We start from the raw sequence: 22527 nt of genomic DNA, 5'->3' as shown, positions 1-22527 counted from the left end.
TAAATTACAGGGACACATTATAAATGCACCATATAAAATTGTTCAAGGACTTTATTAAAGGGGAACTATCAGCAGGTTAGATGAATCTAACCAGCTAATAGCCCCCTATTGCACAGGAGATGCAGAGGAGGAAGGTATGCCTCTTATCTTTCTCCCTGGCGCAGTTAGTAGTTTGTGCCACAGTCTGTTAGGAGCACTGCCCGTCCCCATAGTGCAGATCCAGCCTGCTACTGGCTGGCCAGCTCCATTGGTTATAATTGGAGAGGGGCAGGCTGGCCGGGGACGGATCGGTGCAATGGGGTTGGGCAGTGCTGCTGATGGGTGCCCCAGTGCTCTTAATGGTCTTACTGGACAGTGGAGCAAACTACTAACTGCACCGGAATGGCACCAAGGAGGAAGGTATAAGTCTATAAGAGAAGTCTATAAGTCTTACTGAGAATATCTGTAATATCTTGCCATATCCTGTGTTGAGTGAACTGGTCACGTGAATTAAGAAAAAAAACAAAAACATACTGTACACATCTTAAGTATATAAAGCATGTTACATTATCAGACAAATTATTAAAACATCATGGATGGTTTCGTTTTTAACTACTGAGAAAATGTGGCAACCATTTTTTTTTTAATAAGTTTTATTACAATAAACTATACAATCATGGATCAAAGCAAATGAAAGCTATAATTTTGGAAAGAAATACCATGAACTCAGCCTATCAATTAGGATAAACCAGATGTGTGTGTATATATATCTATTGGTATCTATCTTAGGTTCTTGTAGACATAAGAAATTATAACAGGCGGAGGTGTAGAATCCTTTTAGGATCCCACATGCTGAATATTATAACAGGGTATGACTGCTACAGCTGAATGAAATGTACAGGTTCCATCCTAAATCTTTTGGACATGGCTGATCACATCTTTTGTGCGGACTTTAAAATTTAACAATATCGGCTGCACATCTACCTGTGTAAACAGGGAATGTGCGGCCGATAGCAATATATATGGGCGCACAAATGATACAGTGATTGTTTGTGTGGCCCGGATGCGTGATTACTAGTGCCTTTTGGAGGCACTGCGTACGAGTGCCTATCTTGATCCGCGTCCTTGCACGGCCCCATATCGAGCCATGTAAAAGGACCTTTACACTGTAGTAGTCGTGAACCTGTAGAAGAGGACAGTAGTCTTAGATAAAATGTCTGGTTTCCATCTCCAGTTCATAACCACAATTGCAAAACCAAAAGCATAGCATCTATTGTTCAATGCCTTATGTCAGCACATTGCTTCTTGCAATACCCATATTATTAGTATTATAATTTCAAAGGTCTATTGCAACGCACGTATTTCTGCTGAGATAACAAGCTCAGTTAGAACCAGGCTCACTTTTTGTTCGGCCGTTCTGAGGACATTGAGAATGGCACTTACAATACAGCAATATACTCTGTGAGTACTATAAAGCAGACAATAAGGATCAAGGCTACAATTGCCATATGGCACTGAGATGTAAACAAAAATGTACAGTGGTGTGTCCCTACAAAACTGTCCATTAAAAAATAAAACCTTCAATGTGAATGATTTATGGTAAGAACAGGTCCTTTTGTTTTAATCATGTGACTCTTCAGACCATATTGTTGAGACCCCATATGTCTTCTATAAATAGTCATGAAACAGCATTATTCCCTCTGGCCTGGTTACTACAAGCAGATTGTATGTTTAAAACAGTCTGTCTGAATTTGGCTAGATCTAGTGTTATAAGAAACCTCTGTTCTGTTATTTGGCCCATTACTACATGGATCTATAGGCTGTGATCGTGTAATTGTCTATATGTGGACTGATGTTGGCAGCTCTTTGCACAGTAACCACATATGAAAAACTACCTGCAGGCAAAGGTGGCGAAAAATCCACCGTTCATAGGAGAATAATAACAGACACTTAAAAAACGCCTCCCGTTATACAGATGTTAAAATGTCAATTGATTTTGCTCATCAGATATTTACAATGTAAATCACATAAATAGTCTCACAGTCCTCTTGAAAGTGTATTATAATATATCCTAGAGAATAAATGAGGCTACAAAACATAAGTGCGCTGCTATCATTTCACTGCATAAACAGAATCAATGACTGTTTAGCTTAGAATAGAAACGGTTTGCCTGGACAGCAAACCGTATCTAAGGGTTATGCAAGGACGTAAGCAGTGCCAATAAACAAGATGAGTGCTTGTTTGCAGTGCCTCCAGAAGGCCCGATGAATCGAGGGGCCAGGCCACACTAATGATCACTGTATTGTTTGTGTGGCCATTTAAATCTATTGCTATTGGCTGCACATCCCTCGTTTACACAGAGATGTGTGCGGCTGATAGTGATAGATTTAAGAGCCCGCACAAAAGATGTGATCACAGGATAGGGCAAAAGTAGGAGATTGCTGGGGGTCCGACCTTTGTATTCCCCGCCGATCTTGGTATCTGGCCCCTGGCTTCTCTATTATGAATAGAGATGCGGGTACGGCATGTGACCCACGGTTCTTGTCATTCCTATTGAGCCGCCAAGAAAGCCAAGTAAGCCAGAAGAGTGCTTACTTGGCTCTTTCTAGTGGCTCCATAGTAATGAATAGAGCCGCCAGAAAGAGCAGAGTTACTCGTCTCTGTCCTCCGGCTCAAAAGGAATGAATAGAGCCGCGAGTCATGTGCCGTGCCTGCAGCTCTATTCATAACAGAGAAGCAGGGGGCCAGATATGGAGATCGTCGAGGGGTACAGAGGTCAGGACCCCAACCCCCCGTAATCCTGTGGATAGGGGAAAAGTTAATTTTTCTTGGACAACCTCTTTAAGGATTGGGGATACCCCTGGAAGGCATCCATCGTGACATAGGTAGTGGGTTAACTATGATTTTGCACTCAGGCAGGGTGTGCAACAATTGTCAGCACCAAAACCAGATAAATTGGTTGCATTAACCCCCAGAGCTCAGTGACAGATTTAAGGATTACAAGGGTACAGGCTGACCCCATACAACTCACACTAACAGATGGGCAACCAGTAGGATGATCTCCACTTTTTTTTCTTCATTCTTACATCCAAGAAAACATCTATGCACATTGAGTTTAGTACAGCAGGAAATATTACATTAATGTAAAAAACCCCAGTCCCGTCCCTGCAAACACAAGAAAAGAATGCACACCTCACCCCCTGTAACAGATTGGTTTGAGCACCTACTTAAAAATACATTGAAATTCAACAGTAAACGTAATTCCTTATTTTAATCAAAAGATTAGAATTGCAGCAATGCGTTCATGGTAAAAGGTCTTAAAACAGTTGGGGTGATTGCAAGATGAGAAAAAAGGTCAAGACTTCCAGAGAGTTTGTAGTTGGTCGGTCGGTTGGTCAGTCGGTCCTTGAAATCTTGTTGCAAAGTGAATGAAGAGGGAAAAAAGCACGAGATAAAAAGGCAAAATTATTGTACAGCAGAATATTCTGCACACAGATTGCAACCAGAGAGAAACATACTGTAGCCGCAGGCTCTGGATACACCAGCTGTAGGAATCTCATGTACTCGTGTGTGTGTACATACATTATATATATATATATATATATATATATATATATATATATATATATATATATATATATGTGTGTGTGTAATAGGGTTATGAAGGGGGAGATTTATCAAACATGGTGTAAAGTGAAACTGGCTCAGTTGCCCCTAGCAACCAATCAGATTCCACCTTTCATTTTCCAAAGGGTCTGTGAGGGATGAAAAGTGGAATCTGATTGGTTGCTAGGGGCAACTGAGCCAGTTCACTTTACACCATGTTTAATAAATCTCCCCCCTTCATACCACTATTACACTGTCCACCTATTTTTGGACCACCTGTGTGTGTGTATATATGTATATATGTACACACACACACACACACACACGTACATACTTTAAAGGTACAACTCACTTAGGGCCTTGTGTAAAATAATGTATGTATATGTATGAGCTCACACCGCATTCCAGTTAATGACATGCACGTTTTGGAGTAAGCGTCCTGCTAGGGTTGAGTATATGGCAGAACGATGCCAGTCCTTAACACATTCCATAGTCAGAACGCAGAGATGACCTGGGAGAGGGATCTCTATTGCCGGTGTGTAAAGCCTTACATCACATTCAGATACTTTCTAAAAAAAAAAAGGACAAAACCAACAGGGTCTACAGCACAGACGGTATCTAACTTTTTTTTTTCTCCTCCACTTTCTCCTTCCATGCAGCAACTTACATCGAACTCCACCCCTGGTGAAAACCACAATCCTTAGGATATTCCCATCACTTTATAGCAAGAAAATAAAATTATATATCCACCTCAGGCCACAAAACTTTTTTTTTTCTTTTTCACAGTTCCAAGCTGAGGCAGCAAACAGAAAACCAAAGAAAAGGAAGAAAAAAAGTGCTCAATTTAAGTCAATGCCTCAAAGTTTTGTGGCTTTTTATACGTTTTGATTTTCGTGCAGGAAACTCGTCCGATAAAAACAATTCCCTTCTTTCCACCTTCTAGTCCTAACCAGCTGCACCATGGCAAATTATTTTCCATCAGAAAGGTGACTACTTCTTCAAAATGGTGCAAGGTGCAGGAAGCTTCAAAGGGAATGTTACTTTATGAATATATACTATACATATGTACTAAAAAAGATTCAGTTCTGAAGTAAAATTAAGCAACGGCGGTTTTTGGCGATGATCACATAAGTTTGGTTCTCAGTCACAGCAGATGGCAGTTTTCAATTCAGTCTTTTTACCAAAGTGGTCCTCCTGTGAAAACGTTATGGCAGTGGTGGGCAATGATAACTTCCATGTGTATTAAAAAATGAGTGATTCTCGGTTTGGAAAAAAAAGTAACATAAAAAAATGTCTTCTCAAAAAGAATCACCGCAAGATTATCCCTGTAAGAGAAGAAAACAGGATATTGGAGAACAATCAACTGGAGGCGGATTATGTCGAGTGTGAATTGTAAAATGGAAAGCATAGGTATGGTCACAGGAAATAACTGTGACTCTATAGGATGAATACAACTTAGCAACCTAGAACGTTCTTGTTGGAACTTGGCAAGGTAAATACTCCTAACTAGTTGTAGAGAATGAGACTCCTTGGAGGCTGTTTAGTTATGATGCCAAGGCTTAGCCCAGGCATTAGCAGCTGCCTCCTAGCGCTGACGGGTCAAAAAAGAATTGGGACATTCGGGTAACTGAAACTTTGGCAACAGACAGAGCCCTAGAATGGTCAGCAATAGAGGACACTTTAGAATGACAAACCCCCTCGAGTCTTGGAACACAGCAGCCCGGAGGTAGACCAGAGCAGTAAGGCAGCACTATGAAGGTAAGTAGAGCTAGTTTATCGTTCCCTTCTGTCCCTGCCTGCTTTGATATGAGAATTTTCACCAGAATAATCCTTTAATTTTAGTTGGCCTATAACAAGACAATAGGAAATAAAAAAACAAACATGCTTTTATATAAAACAAATGTAAGTGTATAACTCCCTAAAACACATGGTACAAGATTTTCGCTTAGTGTGTTAATCTAGGGGGTCTTGACTGTTGGGGTACACCAACTAAAATCATGTTATACAGTAACTTTTGACATATCAGACATGTAAAAAGTTATTAATCACAGCAGGTCTCACTGTTGAGACCCACTGTGATCAGGAGATATGGATAGGGAGAAATCGCGGCAGCGGGATCCACTCCCTGACCGGCTGATAATTCCAACAATGTAGTCTCACAGGAATTATCCGTTACAGAGATAAGACTAGGGAGCGGATAGCACCGCTGCTGCTCAGCTCTCTCTCTCCAGCTATATCTCCTGATCACAGTGGTGTTCAGCATTGAGACCCACTGTGATCAATAACTTTATCATGGCTGATGCACGTTAATACTGGCAAATCTATAAAAGCATCAACATTGAACTCCAACAAGCTTTCCATGGTGATTTCACGTCACAGTCTTGGCTATGGCACCGAACGCACATCAGGCAGGTTAGGAAACAAGGAGCAAAAGGAGATGCACATTGTAAAGATTTGAGAAACCAAGAGAGCTCCCTTCGGGCATGCATCGAGGAGAAAAATTATTCTTCCAGACTTAGTAAATTTGTAAAGAAATGATACCTTGGGTGGTGAAAAGTTACACAACCAAGATCCCACAAAGACATTAGAGAGACCTACCATGCATGCAAAATTAGACCCAGGAGTCAACAGGCTGTGGTTTAGTGTCGCGTGCATCCACCAGATTGACAGTAGGCCTGTTACTCCGGGTAATGTGTTTCTTATTTGAGTCATTCTGCAGCAGCAGTAAAGGAAAGGAGAGAGCAAAACAGATATTAATGCAAGGAGAGGTGCAACATCAGCAAAGCTGGTCAGGAAAGGAGTTAATCATGTGACAAGTTAAAGGAACAGCAAACTATTAGCAGAAGAACAATAATACCACGGTCTAAGGTAAAAAAATATCACATCAACGGTAATACAGAGTACAGGACAATACAGCATCACACATAATATATAATATATGTGACCTTCACAAGAGCAGGCTGCTACTATGGAGATTATGCAGACTAAGCTATCTGCCATGGGAGGCTGATAAAACCGTAGCTAATAACCCTGTACTATACACACTTTGAGTCACAGTCCAATAATAATTAGCCTGGCCATACATTGTATGATATTTTAACTATATGGAATGACCTTGCACACAGACAACTGGTTCATGGCCAATTGCTGAGTGCTACTAAAAATTCGTAAAAAAAGATTAAAATTTTTAATGAGAATAAAAAAAATCTCATGGGATCATGTTACGCTGAATTCCAAACACCTGTGAGCCTATATACTGCCACCTACTTTTTGCAAATTAAAGGACAATTCTGGCCAAATTCAATTTTTAATATGTTATTTCATAAGCACTAATTATGGGAAATGCACATATAGTGCACATATATTTCCCTCAATTTAGTAGGTAGGCTTCAATTTCTCAAAAATTTTTTTTTTTAAAAAGTGATATCTCAACCTTGTCTATAACTGAAGGATCCAGCAGGGGGCGCAATATATGTGGAAATTACATGTAAAAAATGATAACAGGGTCATTCCTGTGCTTTCTGCTGCACGGCTGCTCTAAGGGCCCTATTCCACCGGACGATTATCGTTCAGATTATAGTTAAATCGTTCAAATCTAAACGATAATCGTTCGGTTGAAATGCAGTTAACGATTAACGACCGAACGAGAAGTCGTTGATCGCTTTATAAGACCTGGACCTATTTTTATCGTTGCTCGTTCGCAAATCGTTCGCATTGAATAAGACATCGTTCGGTCGTTTGCAATAGATACTAACGCAATAGCGAATAAATAGCGAAGAAAAACGATCGCAATTACGATCATAAGTAACGATTATCGTTCCATGGAAATGAGTGAACGTTTTCAGGTCTTTCACAATAGCGGTCATTTGAGATCGTTAATCGTTAACGATTATGCAAACGATAATCGTCCGGTGGAATAGGGCCCTAACACACCTTCCCCTGCAGCCACCCAACCACACTTTAACCACCAGGGTTTGGCGGTGTGGTGTGGCAGGTTAGCTGAATTTTGGGTGGTGGATGTGAAGGAGCTGATCCAGGGGGTGGCAGGTGAAGGTGTGATAAAGAGGCCATGCAGCAGAAAGCACAGGAAGGGCCCTGTTATCATTTTTAGGGTGCTTTCACACACACTGTATCCGCAGTGGATCCGCAGCGGATTTTACAGTGCGGATTTAATGCTGTGTTCATTTAGTCAAATCTGCTGCGGATCTGCTGCAGATCCGGTAGGTGTGAAGGCACCCTTAACATGTAATTTCTACACATACTGCTCCCCCTGCTGGACTTTGTAGGTATAGACGGGACGTCACACTTTTTGCACTTCCCATAATTGGTGTACATTATGAATCTGTCCAACTTTGCTTATGAAATAACATATTACAAAAATAGATTTTGTCCGGAGTTGTCATTTAAATTAAATAGTTAAAAAATATGACTTTTTTTGCATAGTTCAATAAACTATAAAATGGCCACATTGTGTTTCAACAAATGGCCTGAAATCCTGTGCGATATGCCATATTTATTAAGTCTGTACTCCAGGCATTCGGGTTATTTTTTCTTTGTTATTGTATTGCTGTAGCTGCACAGATAACAACAACCGACCCACATTCACCTAAAACGCTCCCCAGGGGGTCTCCATGTGACATCTCTGGGAACCCTGAACAATGCTCTGGCTACTACTAAAGACATGGGGCCACTACTAATAGAAGTGGTCCCACCTTCACATAAGCAGCTTTTCCAGAAGGACAAGTCTGTAGACAATCTTATAATACATCAGCAAGTGATACCCCGCCACTGCTCAGCAAGTCAGGGCCACACAGGAATGGATGGTACCTTTAAGGGCTCTTTCTCAGACAGATCTCCCATGTTTTCATTAGATCTGTATTTGCGTTCCTTGTCTCTATGATCAATAGTAGAATATCCATCTAAAACAAAAGTGAAGTGTGCTTAGGCTTTGTAGAACTGATTATTGTGAATAAGTAAAGCGTACACAGTTAAAAAAGTGACTGTCACATGCCTAGAGTTGTATTAGATGGTTCACAAAGACCTAAAGGGGTATTCCAGAAAAAATAAACGTTTCCCCTATTCACAGGATAGGCGAAAAGTAGGAGATTGTGGGGGAGTCCAACCACTGTAAACCCCGCCAATCTCTGTTTTGGGCCCTGGTTTCTGTATTATGACTAGAGCCGCGGGTACGGCATGTGAGCTGTGGCTCTATTCATTCCTATTGGGCAGATGGAAAGAGCAGAGAACAGTTCCTTTCTCTTTCAGTTGCTCCATAGGAATTAATACTTTCCGTACTTGGCTCTTTCTGTTTCTCCATAGGAATGAATAGAGCTGTGACTCATGCGCCGACCCGGGGCTCTATTCATAATACAGAAGCTGAGGGGGCAATATAGATATCAGCAGGGGGTACAATCCTGTACATAGGGGAAAAGTTTATTTTTCCTGGAATATCCCTTTAAATAAATATAAGGCTCTGTTCACATGATGGCTTCACTACATAACAATGCATTAGATCCAGTGCATGACCCCAGTGACTTCAAATGTACCAGCAAATACATTTGCTTTAGGCATTGCGCATGAATAGAACGGCCCGGCGTGGGGAATCGGATTCCCACTGTCCTTTTTTTGAACTGTGGTCCTGTTTTCATGCCCAGAGGGAGGAAATCCCTGCCCCTCTATTTATGTGCTAAACTTAAAGCGAATGTACCTGGTGGTACATTCACTTTAAGTGACTTATGAGTTGAACAGTAAGCAATCCCTGCCATGAAAACTGATGAAAAAAGATAAAATGTAATCCATCACAGGCAGCACCAATCTACATAACACACTGGTAAAAATTATTACAAACTCTGTGCAATGAAACCTTATAGGTCTAGGCCTGTATTCCTGATGCTGGTGAATGCACGTGTCAGGAACATCGCACATGTGACACCTTACAGAGCTCAAGTAACGCTGTATACTGCACTCCATAATAAGGAGCTGTGCAGGGTCCAGGCACAAAAGTTAACAAAGTTAAGAAAAGTTAGAATAATATATAGAGGAATAAGTGATTCTTCTGTGCATTTTATCTTCCCTGTTCTATTCCATTGTTTGCTTACCAGGGCCAAGCTCGCCCATGGGGATCATGTCACGGCTGCCAGACTTCTTGTTTCCTGTAAGGTAAGAGAACATTAATCACTCAGAGAATACTAACTTATAAGGGTTTTCAGCTTACAAGAAATTACAGAAAACAAGGTATAAAGCAGGGGTAGGGAAGCTTGGTTCTCCAGCTGTTGCACAACTACAACTCCCATCATGCCTGGACAGCCAAAGCTTATTCCAAAGCTGGAATATTGTGGGGCTTTCCTTATGTATTCTCTCCATGCTTGCTGAGAGCGGTATTATGTGACCCAAGCAAACAAGATGTACTCTCCCCGCTTCCCACATGCATTAGGGAAAACCTTCTTCCCGGTCTTGTATTTACAATTATGCACCAAATTGATATTTTGTTGATTCCGGAAGTTTCTGAATATTTAGACAGCCTGCAGGGAGGGAAGCTACAGGTTTGCTGGAAGGGAAGGGAAGCTGACACTAGCTATGAATAAATAAAGGAGTATTTATAGAAAATGTCACATTGCTCTTTAGAGGCCTACATCCCTTTTGCTCAAGAGTTTACAGATTTCTTTACCTCGGAGCAAAACTTTGAAAAGGGGGGACATTTATGAAGACTGGAGTACCCGTAAGCTAGTCTTAAATAAGGCTCTGACCCAATTGCCCCTCCGGATTCACTAAGAGGTGCACGCCCCTTAATGGATGTGGCCTGACCTGCGCCTGCTGTACGGTCTGTGAAGAAATCTACAACTGCTCCTGAGCAGGTGTAGATTTTCTGCCATGTTTTACTCCTAAATCACAGTAAATCAGGTCTGGGTAAGGGGCCCCCTCCTTCAATAGGATATGGCAGGTGTACACCAGAAGGAGCGAATTTGTGCCTTCTTCCTGGTGTACACCAGGGGCACAACCATAGTACTTTGAGGCCAGTTTCACACAACGCTTATTGGCTGAGCAGGACGTCAGGATGTCGGGAGCTGCAAAAACAGTCCGGAACGTGGATGGGTAACGTATTCACCGGGCCGCCGCTGGTTAAGGGGGATGGCATTTGCATACTCGCATCGAAATCAAAATTCCACTGCCAGTATGTAATCCTATTGAAACTGTCGGATTTTGTTGCAAACTCGCAGCGTAAAGTCTGCTGTGATTCCATTATATGAAACTGGCCTGAAAGCAATATAGCATTAAGTTTTTCACAAAAACATTTAAAATCTCAACCTCATAAATGAGACATACGACATCACTCACCTTGATTTTTTTCCACCAGGGGGAGTGTACTGTCATCAAATCCAGACTTTCCATTACCCTTGGATCCCTTTGGCAGCGATGAAGTGGCAGACTGAAATATATACATTGAAAGAAAAGTAGGTTAAAACTAAATTATTAATATTTTTTACATGACATATAGGGGGAAGTGTCACAACATATCAAAGTCAATGATCCAATAGAAGAAATGATCAACTGCACTCCAATTATTTTTTCCATCGCTTCTAGGTCACAAAGTTTATTGAAGTATTTGCAGTTCCATAAGACGGAAATCGGCATTTAATCACATAACGGGTCCAGGTTGTTTGTGTACCACCACAGGACGTTTCAGTCCTTAGACCTTTATCAACGGGGTATACATGGTGAAACTTTGGGAAAATAAAAGCAGATGGTGCAGATCCATGAGCAAAATGTTGTTTTGGGTAAGTATATTAAGACTGGAGTTAAATAACAAAATAATTATAAGGCTGGGTTCACATGTTTTTGCAAAAAGTGGATGAAAAACTGATGAAAAAAAAAACGGATGCAACTGTGTGGATACATTTTGATCCTTTTTTTAATAATGGAAGTCAATGGAAAAACGGATCAAAACGGATCTGTTTTTTTAACGGACACAAAAATTCGGTTGACCACGTTTTTGTGTACACTAAAAAAAAACCTATCCTTTTTCTGTAATGGAAGTAAACAGAAAAACGGATCAAAACGGATGCACACATATGCATCCATTTTTTTCTTCAGTTTTCATCCATTTTTTTGCAAAAACGGATGAAAAAAACGGATCGCAAAAACGGAGTGTGAACTCAGCCAATTGTTTGAGTGCCCACAAGTATCTATCCAGACTTCATTAGTCAAATGGGCATGTTATTCCTAAAGCTGGCAAATCACTTTCAATAACTGATGGCCGAATGATCACTCAGCCGTCAGTTATCTCTCCCGGCCAGCTCCCGTACTCCCTATACACAGGAACGTTCGGTACAGCTCTGGCCTCATCTGAAACAAAGGGGTTAATTTTCCATCAAGCTCAACCCCTACGTCCCCAAACATCATCTGTCGGTGGGCAGTCAGGAGAGCCCCAAACATGGCATGCTAATATCCGATCCCACTGCAAGTGGTGGGTACAGGCGTCAAAACTCTAAAGTGTATGGGGATGTTAGGGGAGAAAGAAGCGTCTGCCAGATTCTTTTGGTGCTGTTTATCCTCAAAACTACAACAGAATTTGGTGGACTGAAAACTAACACATTTCAGTCCCATTTTTTCTAATAGGGGACAATCAGCTTAGTCTGATGTGGAGTAAATACAGCATGCTTCAGTCCAATCATTCAGAATTTGAATATTGTTGGCTGAAGAAGTAGGATGCAGGGAGTCCAGGAAAACATGGATGCAGCCTATGGCCTACGGCTTCTGTTTCCCTCTCAGAACATTGGCATAATGTTCCCAGGCCTGGTCACATCACAAACAGAAGCTGAATAACATGAAAATGCATCAACCTGAGCCTTTACCTGGAAGTTTGCTTTGTTCCATCCTTCTTTCTGAAGAGCATTTCGGAGATCCTTGTAGCTCCAAATCATCTGTAGGACATGGGAGGCAGCTTTCACCTCTCTAGGTGACTGACTAAATAAAGAAGTGGAGAATTTTAAGGCATCATTATTGCTATCAACACTAACCTGTACATGGGGATATACTGCATTACATGAATGAACTTTAATTTAGCTTTACTTGCAATAAACACTTTTCAGTGCTTATAGGTATTTAACCCCGCGCAGTTGTACTGTCTATACGTCTATATGTTCCAGACATGGAGGGGTTTTATTGTGTGCGGGGCTGCTAACACCGAAGCGTTCTGCACAATAATGTGCAAGGAGCCGGCCATAATGACAGTCTGCAGCGGGTACAGTCACTGACTGATCGGAACCCCACAGCATGACTACAGGGGACCGAAACAGTTTCCCTGAGAGACAGAGGTATAATACTTAGCTCTGTTCTGTCGGATCGGTGATCCTCTTTTACAGTCTGCTTTAGGCAGACTCTATGAGAAAAGTGATGATCATACTAATCAGGAAGAAATTTTAATAAAAAGCAATCAAAAACTTCCATTTATACCACTCTCTTAGCTCTAAGTAGTTATTTACAGAATGTATTGTGTCACTCTGTCTACAGATTCCGCAATCTACCAACTCCTGCAATTGACAGCAAGGTGGAGGTAAAGATCTGCAGTAATTCAAGTCTCCTACTCCATTTATTCTAGGGAATGTGGAGCTAATAAGTGATCCAGAGCAATCATTTTTAAAGCGAATGCACCATCAGGACATTAACCAGATTGGCACTGGCACAGGAATCCCAGTGGCATGGTACTAAGTGCACTATGCACTGGGGGCAGGCCTCCACTCACAGTGTGACAATATTCCCTCCCCTCTGTTACGTGGCCCCATTAGAATCAGTGGAACCGCATAACAGAGGGGAGGGGCTGCGGCGGTGTACGGCAAAAGAACGTCTCTGCGCGTGGGAACTGGGCGGTCTTTCAAAACAAAACAAAAAAAAAAACAAAAAAACACGCCACCGGGATCCCCGCGCTGATCGGCTCATGTGTGATATGTAGACTGGTGACTTACTTGCGCTGCACACCACTGGTTGGCTGCAGCGGTCTCATGGGTGTAAAGACATGCCATATACTGAAGCTATGTCCACAAACTTAGACATTTAACTGCAGTGTTTTTGCAGAAATGATATCGCAACAGTACTGCAAAGCAACTGCCAAGTGTGAACACAGCCTAAGTAAGTAGAATACTTGCAAAACATGCAACATACCCAATGCACACTATACACATATAAAGCAATATGTGGTTTGACTGTCGTGTGCTTGTCAGCAACAGAGAGACTACATTTGGTATATTGTGTATAACAGGGACATTAATGACTACAGAAGATAGTATTACTTATTATTATTTTATTGTATATATCAATATATAGTTTGAGGTTACCTGGATTTATTTATAGTGATGAGCTTTTCAATTCCCTGTGTCTGGATGAGGGATCGGGCGTTTTCAGAGCTGTCTGTGACTATTTCATGGATAGTGTTCAGCACAGCAACCACCGTGTCTTCTTCCAGATTCTTAGCAGGACGCTGCTGCCCTCCAGGCAGGTTTCGGACCAGCTGTCCCATGGCATAATTGCCTAAAGAACAAATAAGGCAAAGCCATTTGATTTATGTCACAAGGTCGTAAATGGCCAGGACATCCAGCGATTATATATCTCATGCAATGTGCTAATGCAGCTATTATTCATATACTTTATATCTCGGCTTCCTGATTTTCTATATCAAATATTTACTTACTATGAAAATATGGATTTCACGACTATCCCTTATTCCGAGCTATTCTCTTAAATATTTATATTTTCAGCCTCGGCTTCCCTGGTTGTTGCTTGGAAACCTGGCAAACTACCTTTTCATCTGATGGGAATGTAATGCACATAAAATGAGAAGTGTTCTCTACATCAGGCCACAGCGGAAATCTCAGCCTTTTCTCACTTCTTCAGCCACATAATGGGAGATTTTCAGAGCAATCATAGAGCATGCAAATATTGTAACAGAAAATAATATCATATAAAGTAGCCATTTTCCTATAAATGGCGGCATTTTTACTAAATATGTATACAATAAATAAATTCTATGCCAAGACCACAGTGCATCTGAATCATAGTAGTCACAAGAGATGATTGCTGGACTATTATAACTGGATTTACACCATAGATCAATGCACATGAAGCGATCACATGGCAGCTTCCTTCTACTGTGTAATCCAGGCATCGGCACTCCGTAGTGCGGCGCTTGTGAACAGCAGAACAATATAAAGTAAAAAAATGGGTTTCGGCACTCTATGCAAGGTACGGTTCAGGCTGGGATCACACTGAGTTTTTGCAGTCCATTTATGCAAAAAAAAACAAAAAAAAACTGATGAATTTGTGTGCATCTGTTTTTCCACTGACTTCCATTATAAAAAAAAAAAAAAAGGATCAAAATGCATCAGTTGTTTTAGCCTACACAAAAATGTTTTGTGTACGCCGAAAAAAAGGTGTTTTGAGTTTATTTTTTATAATGGAAGTCAACGGATAAAACAGATGCGCACAAATGCAACCAGCCTTCTTCACCTGATGCAGTAATACAGGAGAGGGCGTGTTTCGGCATGGCTTTCGTCAACTCTATCTAATACAGCATGTATCTAGCCAAATATATACACTTTATTAGAGAGAGCTGACAAAGGCCACATCGAAATGCACCCCCTCCTGTATTACTGCATCATGTGAGTAAACCCTACCTTGTATACAGTGCCGAAAAACTATTTCTATATATCATGTCCATGATATATAGCAGCATATTTAGCATGTAAAATAAACATTTCCATGCCAAGAACAGTGGGCATGTTCAGGGGTCTGATTCACTAGAGCTTACATTTGGACGGACAAAAGAATTGTACAAATTTAATGGCAAACTGCACCACTAAATGGAAGGACACTTACCGATCAAGTCTTTGTTGCGTCGGTCCATAGAAAGATTTCTCAGAGCTATGGCCACAGCCCTTACAACTTTGTCAGAGTCGGACTGAAGCAACTCCACAAGCACCGGCAGGCCTCTCTCCTTACGTACTGTAGCACGGATATAAGTAGACCACTAAAAGGCAGAATTACAGTATTTGTAACATTACAACAATCTGTAGAGAGAGTCTGTGAAACATATGAAGGAATATTGTGTATAAACAATGCAGTGGCAAGCCAAGTGACGACAATTTGTAATTTCCAACCTATTTCCAGCTTGGCAAACACACACACTGTCATTGACTGCTCTTGTGGGTCCTGCCTCGCCTCAGCCTGGTCACCTGCCACCCCAGCTAACCCAATTGGAATCCCGCCTGACTCAGTGTCACACAGTGTCTCTATGGGATGGCTCGTGCGCCTCTGCTTCCGTCGCTCTCCGCTCAAAGAATTGACATGTCAATTCTTTGCGTGGAGAGCGGCGGAGTGGATGTGCGCAAACCACCCCATAGAGACACTGAGGCTGGCTGGGATTCTGTGGCGGGGGCTCCACCGCAGAATTCTGCCTGTTTTTCTCAGTGTGAACATACCCATACTTCGGCATCCTGAGTTACTGAAACATTGTCGCTAGTAGTGCTTTATTGTTTTTGCAACTCCCATAAACTTCCAACTTGTTCTCAAGATTAGGTACAGGTACCCATATGGAACCCACAGCCATTAGGCCTTTAAGGCATATCCTGTTGATTTACCATATATGTTAACATGGTAATAGCCCTTTAAGTACTGCATTTCTATATAGAATGTATTCTCTAAGAGCTTCTTGTGCATATGTAAATAAACACATGCCTAAATAGCCATGAGAGCTATGGATCAAATATTCAATATATCAACATTACAGGGATACAGAACACTGTTCCATGGATCCAATGGGCTCTGCCAGGCTCTTCTTGTCATTGCATCAGGTCAACAAATGATTCTATTCTCCAAATTTAGCTGGTTTCTGCATACTGAGCTGAATACCTCAAATCCACTGAAGCTAGAATTGCTCTAGAGGGAAGAGTCTATGGTTTATTACTCAGTTTATATGACCAGTGAACAGACGGGGCCTTTTCACTAGCAAACAGAAGAGTACAAAGCAGGTCCGTGTGTTGAGTGGCCACTTACTGTCCAGTTGCCGGCACTTAGGTTCTGCAGGGCTCCGGCTGCTGCCTCCAAGGTGTTGTAGTTTTGGCTCTCTGTCAGGATAGATAAGTACAGACGCACAACCTCTGGCTGGTACAAGAGTTCAAATCCTTTAAAAAGGGGAAAATTAATTTTACTCTACTACTACTACTAACCAGAATCTACATAAAAAAGCCAGACTAGCAACATTTACATATCAAATAAACTAGATACAAGGAGAAGCCCCGGAATTCTTAACAATGAGGCAGACAGGAGGTGTGCGGAAACATAAATTATACTTACCTATCCCAGTGCCCCTGCAGCAATGACATCCAGTTCTCTCCACGCCCTGGCCTGCCCCAGCACCTTCCGTTGCTGCAATGTTATGTATCCCGATGACGGATTGCCTGCTCAGCCAATCAGTGACTGGAAAGGGACACCACTGCAATCACTGGCTGGCTGAGCGGGCAATACAACGTTTCTGCAGCCGGAGGCGGGTATGTGACATACATGGATGCTGGCCAAAGATGACATCAAGCGACCAGCGAGTGGTCCTATGGGAATGGGTAAGTTTACATTCCTTCTTATGTTCCTGCACCCCCCTGCCTGTTTTTTTAAGTTTCTTGGGACTTCCACTTTAATAACTATGAGAGTTACTAGCCCCCCCAGGTACTCATCATGGCCCTGCCTGCCTAGCTTACAGCACCAACTTATTGGAGTGTAGATGGCAAAGGGCTCACTTTTCCTGCAACTATCTCAATACTCCCATCACTGGTAGACACAATGGGGGAGATTTATCAAACATGGTGTAAAGTGAAACTGGCTCAGTTGCTCCTAGCAACCAATCAGATTCCACCGTTCATTTTCCAAAGACTCTGAGGAATAATAAAGTGGAATCTGATTGGTTGCTAGGGGCAACTGAGCCAGTTTCACTTTACACTTGTTTGATAAATCTCCCCCAATAAGTGCAGTGCAGGGATCACTGAAAAATCTTTAGCTTTTTTTTTTCTTCTTATTCTTCAATGTTAGAACTAAAATGTGACAAAAAAATAATCACTAAAGACACAAATCACTAGATTTTCATTTAAACCACATAACTCTTCCATTAGACTTTTGTGCCATATAGAGTGGATCTCCAGGACATACACTATAACAGCCACATGAGGGCAGTATAAGCCCTGCTATAAATCTGCTCAAGGTCACAGCCAAGGAAACTCCTGCACTCAGATTCCAGTGTTACCGCCGTCCATAAACCACCATTACGTATACCTGGGCCTTACTGCTATTATTAATATAGGAACACTGAACTCTCACCGAGTCTCACATAAAAATAACAAAAAACAACCAACACACAACCCATTTGAGTAAAAGGACAAAGGTTTGCAGGAACCAAAGCAACTATAACCTGACACTAATGGGAGTCATTTATCTAGGCTTTAGGATTTAGCCTTATAGCTTTACCAAACAGTGAACAACCACTACAATGCACCCGTGGATTACATAAAGAGGTAGATGGATTGCTCTCACCTCCCAGCACTGGATATTTTTTATTTTTGAGTAAAGAATGATGTGACAGCCGGGAGGTGTTCCTGTTATAGCTGCTGATGCATAGGATAATGCATGATGTTATAGCCACACCCGACCACGAAAACTGGGCCGCCCCTCACCTGTGACTAAAGAAGCGATGTGAAATCTCTCACTTGTGCAGTAACCCTACTGTCCTGTCATACTACTGCACAGGCGTGAGATTTCACATTGGCCTCTGTTCATTACAGCTGAGGCTCATGGTCAGGGGTGGCTATACCAGGGGTCCAGGTGGGCATTTTGGGGCACCTAGGGATGTGGTAACCCCTGCTGTCCCCCATAACAACATAATACTGAAGGTATTGGAAACGACACAGTATCAGGAATAACACGAGTGGTAGACTCGCTCAAAAGGGATATTCCCATCTCAACAAAGGCAGCAGACATGTGCAACTCTGAGTATGTGGCATTAAAGATGTACTGCAGTAAAAAAAAAAAGAAGTTTTCAAATCAACCGGTTCCAGAAAGTTATACAGATTTATAAATGACTTGGATTTAAAAATCTCAAGCCTTTCAGTACTTATCAGCTGCTGTATGTCCTGCAGGAAGTGGCGTATTCTTTCCAGTCTGACACAGTGCTCTCTTCTGCCACCTCTGTCCATGTCAGGAACTGTCCAGAGCAGGAGAGGTTTTCTATGGGGATTTGCTACTGCTCTGGACAGTTCCTGACATGGACAGAGGTGGCAGCAGAGAGCACTGTGTCAGACTAGTAAGAATACACCACTTCCTGCAGGACAAACAGAAGCTGATAAGTACTGGAAGACTGGAGATTATTAAAAGGGAAGTCATTTACAAATCTGTATAACTTTCTGACCACAGTTGATCTGATTTTTCATACCTGAGCCTAAAATTCAGGTGGGTTTTCAGTAAGATGGTAAAAAAAGGTTGAATAGATAGGAAGTTTGAAGTAGATTTCAGTGCATTTTTAAGTGGAGCACCATAGGCCATGTCCCCTTTTTGCAGAGGCGACATTCTCTTTTTGGACCTGGCAGAAATGGGTCTATAAAGTCCAGAGCACCAGTTTTTGCCCAGAATTTTGGCGCAGACTTATTGGTGCATCCAGACCAATATGTCAGGTATGGTATGGTGGCTACATTACCTACCTCCTCACTATTCTGAGTGAAGGACAGTAGGCAGATAAAGTCCGTACAGTCTATTATACATAGACATATCTCAGCGTTCCCTCACACTCGGCCTTCCTGGGAAGTGCATGTATTTTTCTGCCTTGTCCTTTCCCATTGGCTCAGCTCATTGCTATTGTTTGTGTACATAGTCGGAGCTCCATTCCCAAGCCCCACATTTTTGGGCATGGAGCCATCAAAACAATATTTTTTTTACTTAGACCTCGCTGCAGGAAACTTTAGGAAGTAAAAGAGTTAACGTCCCAGCTGCTGAGTAAATCAGGTACGGGGACTATGAATACGAGCACTCCTTTCTATTCTCTGCCTGTCACCCATAGGTCCACACAAACAAAAACCTGGCACAGGATTCACAGGACACCAAGGCAAACAAATCTGAGCATTTCTGTACAGTGTGTATCCAGACGTATGCATGTCCATTATATATCCATGCAATTCTATATTAACAAGGAAGATCAGGTGCTGTAGAAAATCATGCTTCATGGAGCACTGCAGCCCTGTTAAAGGAGTACTCCAGCAAAAATCTCTTTCAAATCAACTGGTTTCACAAAAGTTATATAGATTTGTAATTTACTTCTTTTTAAAAACCTCCTGACCTCCAGTACTTATTAGCTGCTGTATGTCCTGCGGGAAGTGGTGTATTCTTTCCATTCTGACACAGTGCTCTCTGCTGCCGCCTCTGTCCAAGATAGGAACTGTCCAGAGCAGTACAAGTTTACTATAGGGATTTGCTACTGCTTTGGACTAGAGATGAGAGAATCTACAGTAGTAACAAAGCGAAGCGCTTCATTCCTATCTGCACTCTGCTTATCAGGCTGCGGCTTTTAAGTCTGCTCTGCTCCCTGCCGATCCTCCCCCGGTGCTGGAAAAGGATGGATCCAGTCCAGGGAAACTGGGAGAAGTCTGGATCAATCAAATTTGTTTTTTTATCCTTTTAAATCCACTCCTAGTTTTGGCTCAAAAATTTCAGTGCCAGTCAACTGCAGTGTGTGATAGCGGCTAATGCTGCCCTCGAAGTTAGAAACAGCACATTGTGGAGGTTACTGGATAGATACATCTAGCAGCAATTTTACCTGTTCATAGCACAGGTGATATATAATCGCTCTCTGTTGCTGCATTACACAAAGGCAACTCAAGATCTTTGCTCCAGCGAGTTTATGGTGAGCATAAGTTATATGAAACATCCTGAACTAGAGTTGTATGGTACGGTAGAGTTGTATGGTACATGTTTGGACATACAGGAGCAGCTCTATAAATATTGGTTCTACTACATTTGCTTCCAAACTCCCAATGTGGCCACATAAAAGATAGCCAAACTGCAATATTTCCTTCTCTATAGACCAGGGGTAGGGAACCTTGTTTCTCCGGCTGTTGCGAAACTACAACTCCCATCATGCCTGGACTGCCAAAGCTTTAGCTGTCCAGGCATGATGGGAGTTGTAGTTTTGCAACAGCTGGAGAGCCAAGGTTCCATAACCCTGCTATAGAAGGACTACAGTGATTTAGTATAAAAACGCATTAAACTCTTTATGCATTTTAAAAAGCAGCAGTAAAGTACGTTCCTTATAATGACTACTAATCTAAGCCAGGAGTTCATTCACAGTCTGTACTGCAGTGCACAAGGCTGTATACCTCCCTAGTATAGAGCCTCCGTGTGCTGCCGTACAGGTTCTGCTGAGTGCTCTATGTATGGTTCTTGAGAAAAATACCTTGACACATACAGAATCAGAAAAAAAAATAAAATAAACAACACCGTGCACGCCTCCATATAAAACTGAAGGTATATGGAGGTATAGTAATTCACCTGGCAACTGCATGCGCCCCGGATCTGCGTCTTTACCAGTAAATCACATTCACAAAACAATGTCTACTTCAGTGTTCACAAGGTGAGCTATACGCCGCTATACTCTATATGTGAGTCATTATATCCATTGTATTGCCCCTTTATTCTTAAGCTACATAGAGAGGCCTACTACATAAACAGATGCATGTCAATGATACAAGATATGCCTCCATTCTATGGGATTGGCCGCAGAAATGAAAGCATAGCAGCTATATTGCTCCAGTGCGGAGTGTATGAGGCTCAGGCGTAATGTAAAGAATAGTGACAATGTGTTCTGTGAATAGAAGCACAAGGGCGCCATTAACGTGGTTAACAGAAAGCAGGGGCATCCGCATACTGGAGCGCCGCTCAGCACCAGTCAGCAGGGGCCCTGCAGCATTCAGTTGTCATAGCTACTACATCACTGAATGGAAAAGAAGTACTATACATTACACATAATACACCAAATAGAGCTGGGAATAGTTAGGTTGCTTCTTCTATTGACAGAAAGTTAAATTATTTTTCTTTCAAATCAACTGGTGCCAGAAAGTGCCAGAGATTTGTAATCTACTTCTATAAAAAAAAAAAAAAAAAAAAAAAAAAAATCTCAAGTCTTCCAGTACTTATCAGCTGCTGTATGTCCTGCAGGAAGTGGTGAATTCTTTCCAGTCTGACACAGTGCTCTCTGCTGCCACCTCAGTCCATGTCAGGAACTGTCCAGAGCAGTAGCAAATCCCCATAGAAAACCTTTTCTGCTCTACAGAGTGGAAAGGATATACCACTTCCTGCAGGACATACAACAGCTGATAAGTACTGGAAGACTGGAGATTTTTAATAGAGGTAAATTACAAATCTCTGTTGGTTTGAAAGATTTTTTTTGCTGAACTATCCCTTTGATTGAAATGATGCCAGTGGCTGAAGGGCTTGCATTACCTGGTCTCCCTCTTGCAAATAAAAAAAAACAACTTGTAGTTTATTTTAGGCAGTGTCTGGATATATAATTTTAGGCAGACATCTGTGGATGGTGTTAACTATAATAAACGTTTCAGGCACAATGTAAAATGTGCAAGGATGTCTGTGCTGGGGGCAATGTGGGGTGAGAACATAGAGGTAGGGAACATTGGCTCTCCAGCTGTTGCAAAACTACAACTCCCATCATGCCTGGACAGCCAAAGCTAAAGCTTTGGCTGTCCAGGCATGATGGGAGTTGTAGTTTTGCAACAGCTGGAGAGCCAAGGTTCCCATCCCCTGATCCAAGATCTGTCCAGGAATATAAGCTGCATTCTGGGCTCAGACTGCATGTTTGGTGCAGTGCAGCACGGGTGAGCTATAGATAGACAAAACACCCCAAGATCT

General features: G+C 41.9%; 1 protein-coding gene across 5 annotated transcripts in view; it reads right to left on the bottom strand.

Moving 5' to 3' along the window:
- Nucleotides 1-3768: 3768 nt before the first annotated feature.
- ARVCF (ARVCF delta catenin family member) overlaps nt 3769-22527 on the bottom strand; it is a 543287-nt gene continuing 524528 nt past the window's right edge. For 4 of the 5 annotated variants that reach the window (XM_069961072.1, XM_069961073.1, XM_069961077.1 and 1 more), the window contains 9 exons: nt 16630-16757; nt 15454-15604; nt 13917-14109; nt 12438-12549; nt 10921-11011; nt 9684-9737; nt 8413-8504; nt 6184-6298; nt 3769-4910 (listed from right to left, as the gene is read on the bottom strand). In XM_069961072.1, the coding sequence (XP_069817173.1) occupies nt 6197-6298; nt 8413-8504; nt 9684-9737; nt 10921-11011; nt 12438-12549; nt 13917-14109; nt 15454-15604; nt 16630-16757 (923 nt within the window). In that variant the 3' untranslated portion in view covers nt 3769-4910; nt 6184-6196. The remainder of the gene's footprint in view (nt 4911-6183; nt 6299-8412; nt 8505-9683; nt 9738-10920; nt 11012-12437; nt 12550-13916; nt 14110-15453; nt 15605-16629; nt 16758-22527) is intronic. The other variant, XM_069961074.1, reaches the window with a different exon arrangement.

Source organism: Dendropsophus ebraccatus, chromosome 3, assembly GCF_027789765.1.
Source record: "Dendropsophus ebraccatus isolate aDenEbr1 chromosome 3, aDenEbr1.pat, whole genome shotgun sequence".
Lineage (NCBI taxonomy): Eukaryota > Metazoa > Chordata > Amphibia > Anura > Hylidae > Dendropsophus > Dendropsophus ebraccatus.
The sequence above is the reverse complement of the archived record's forward strand: the minus strand, read 5'-3'. Positions and strand labels throughout refer to the sequence as shown.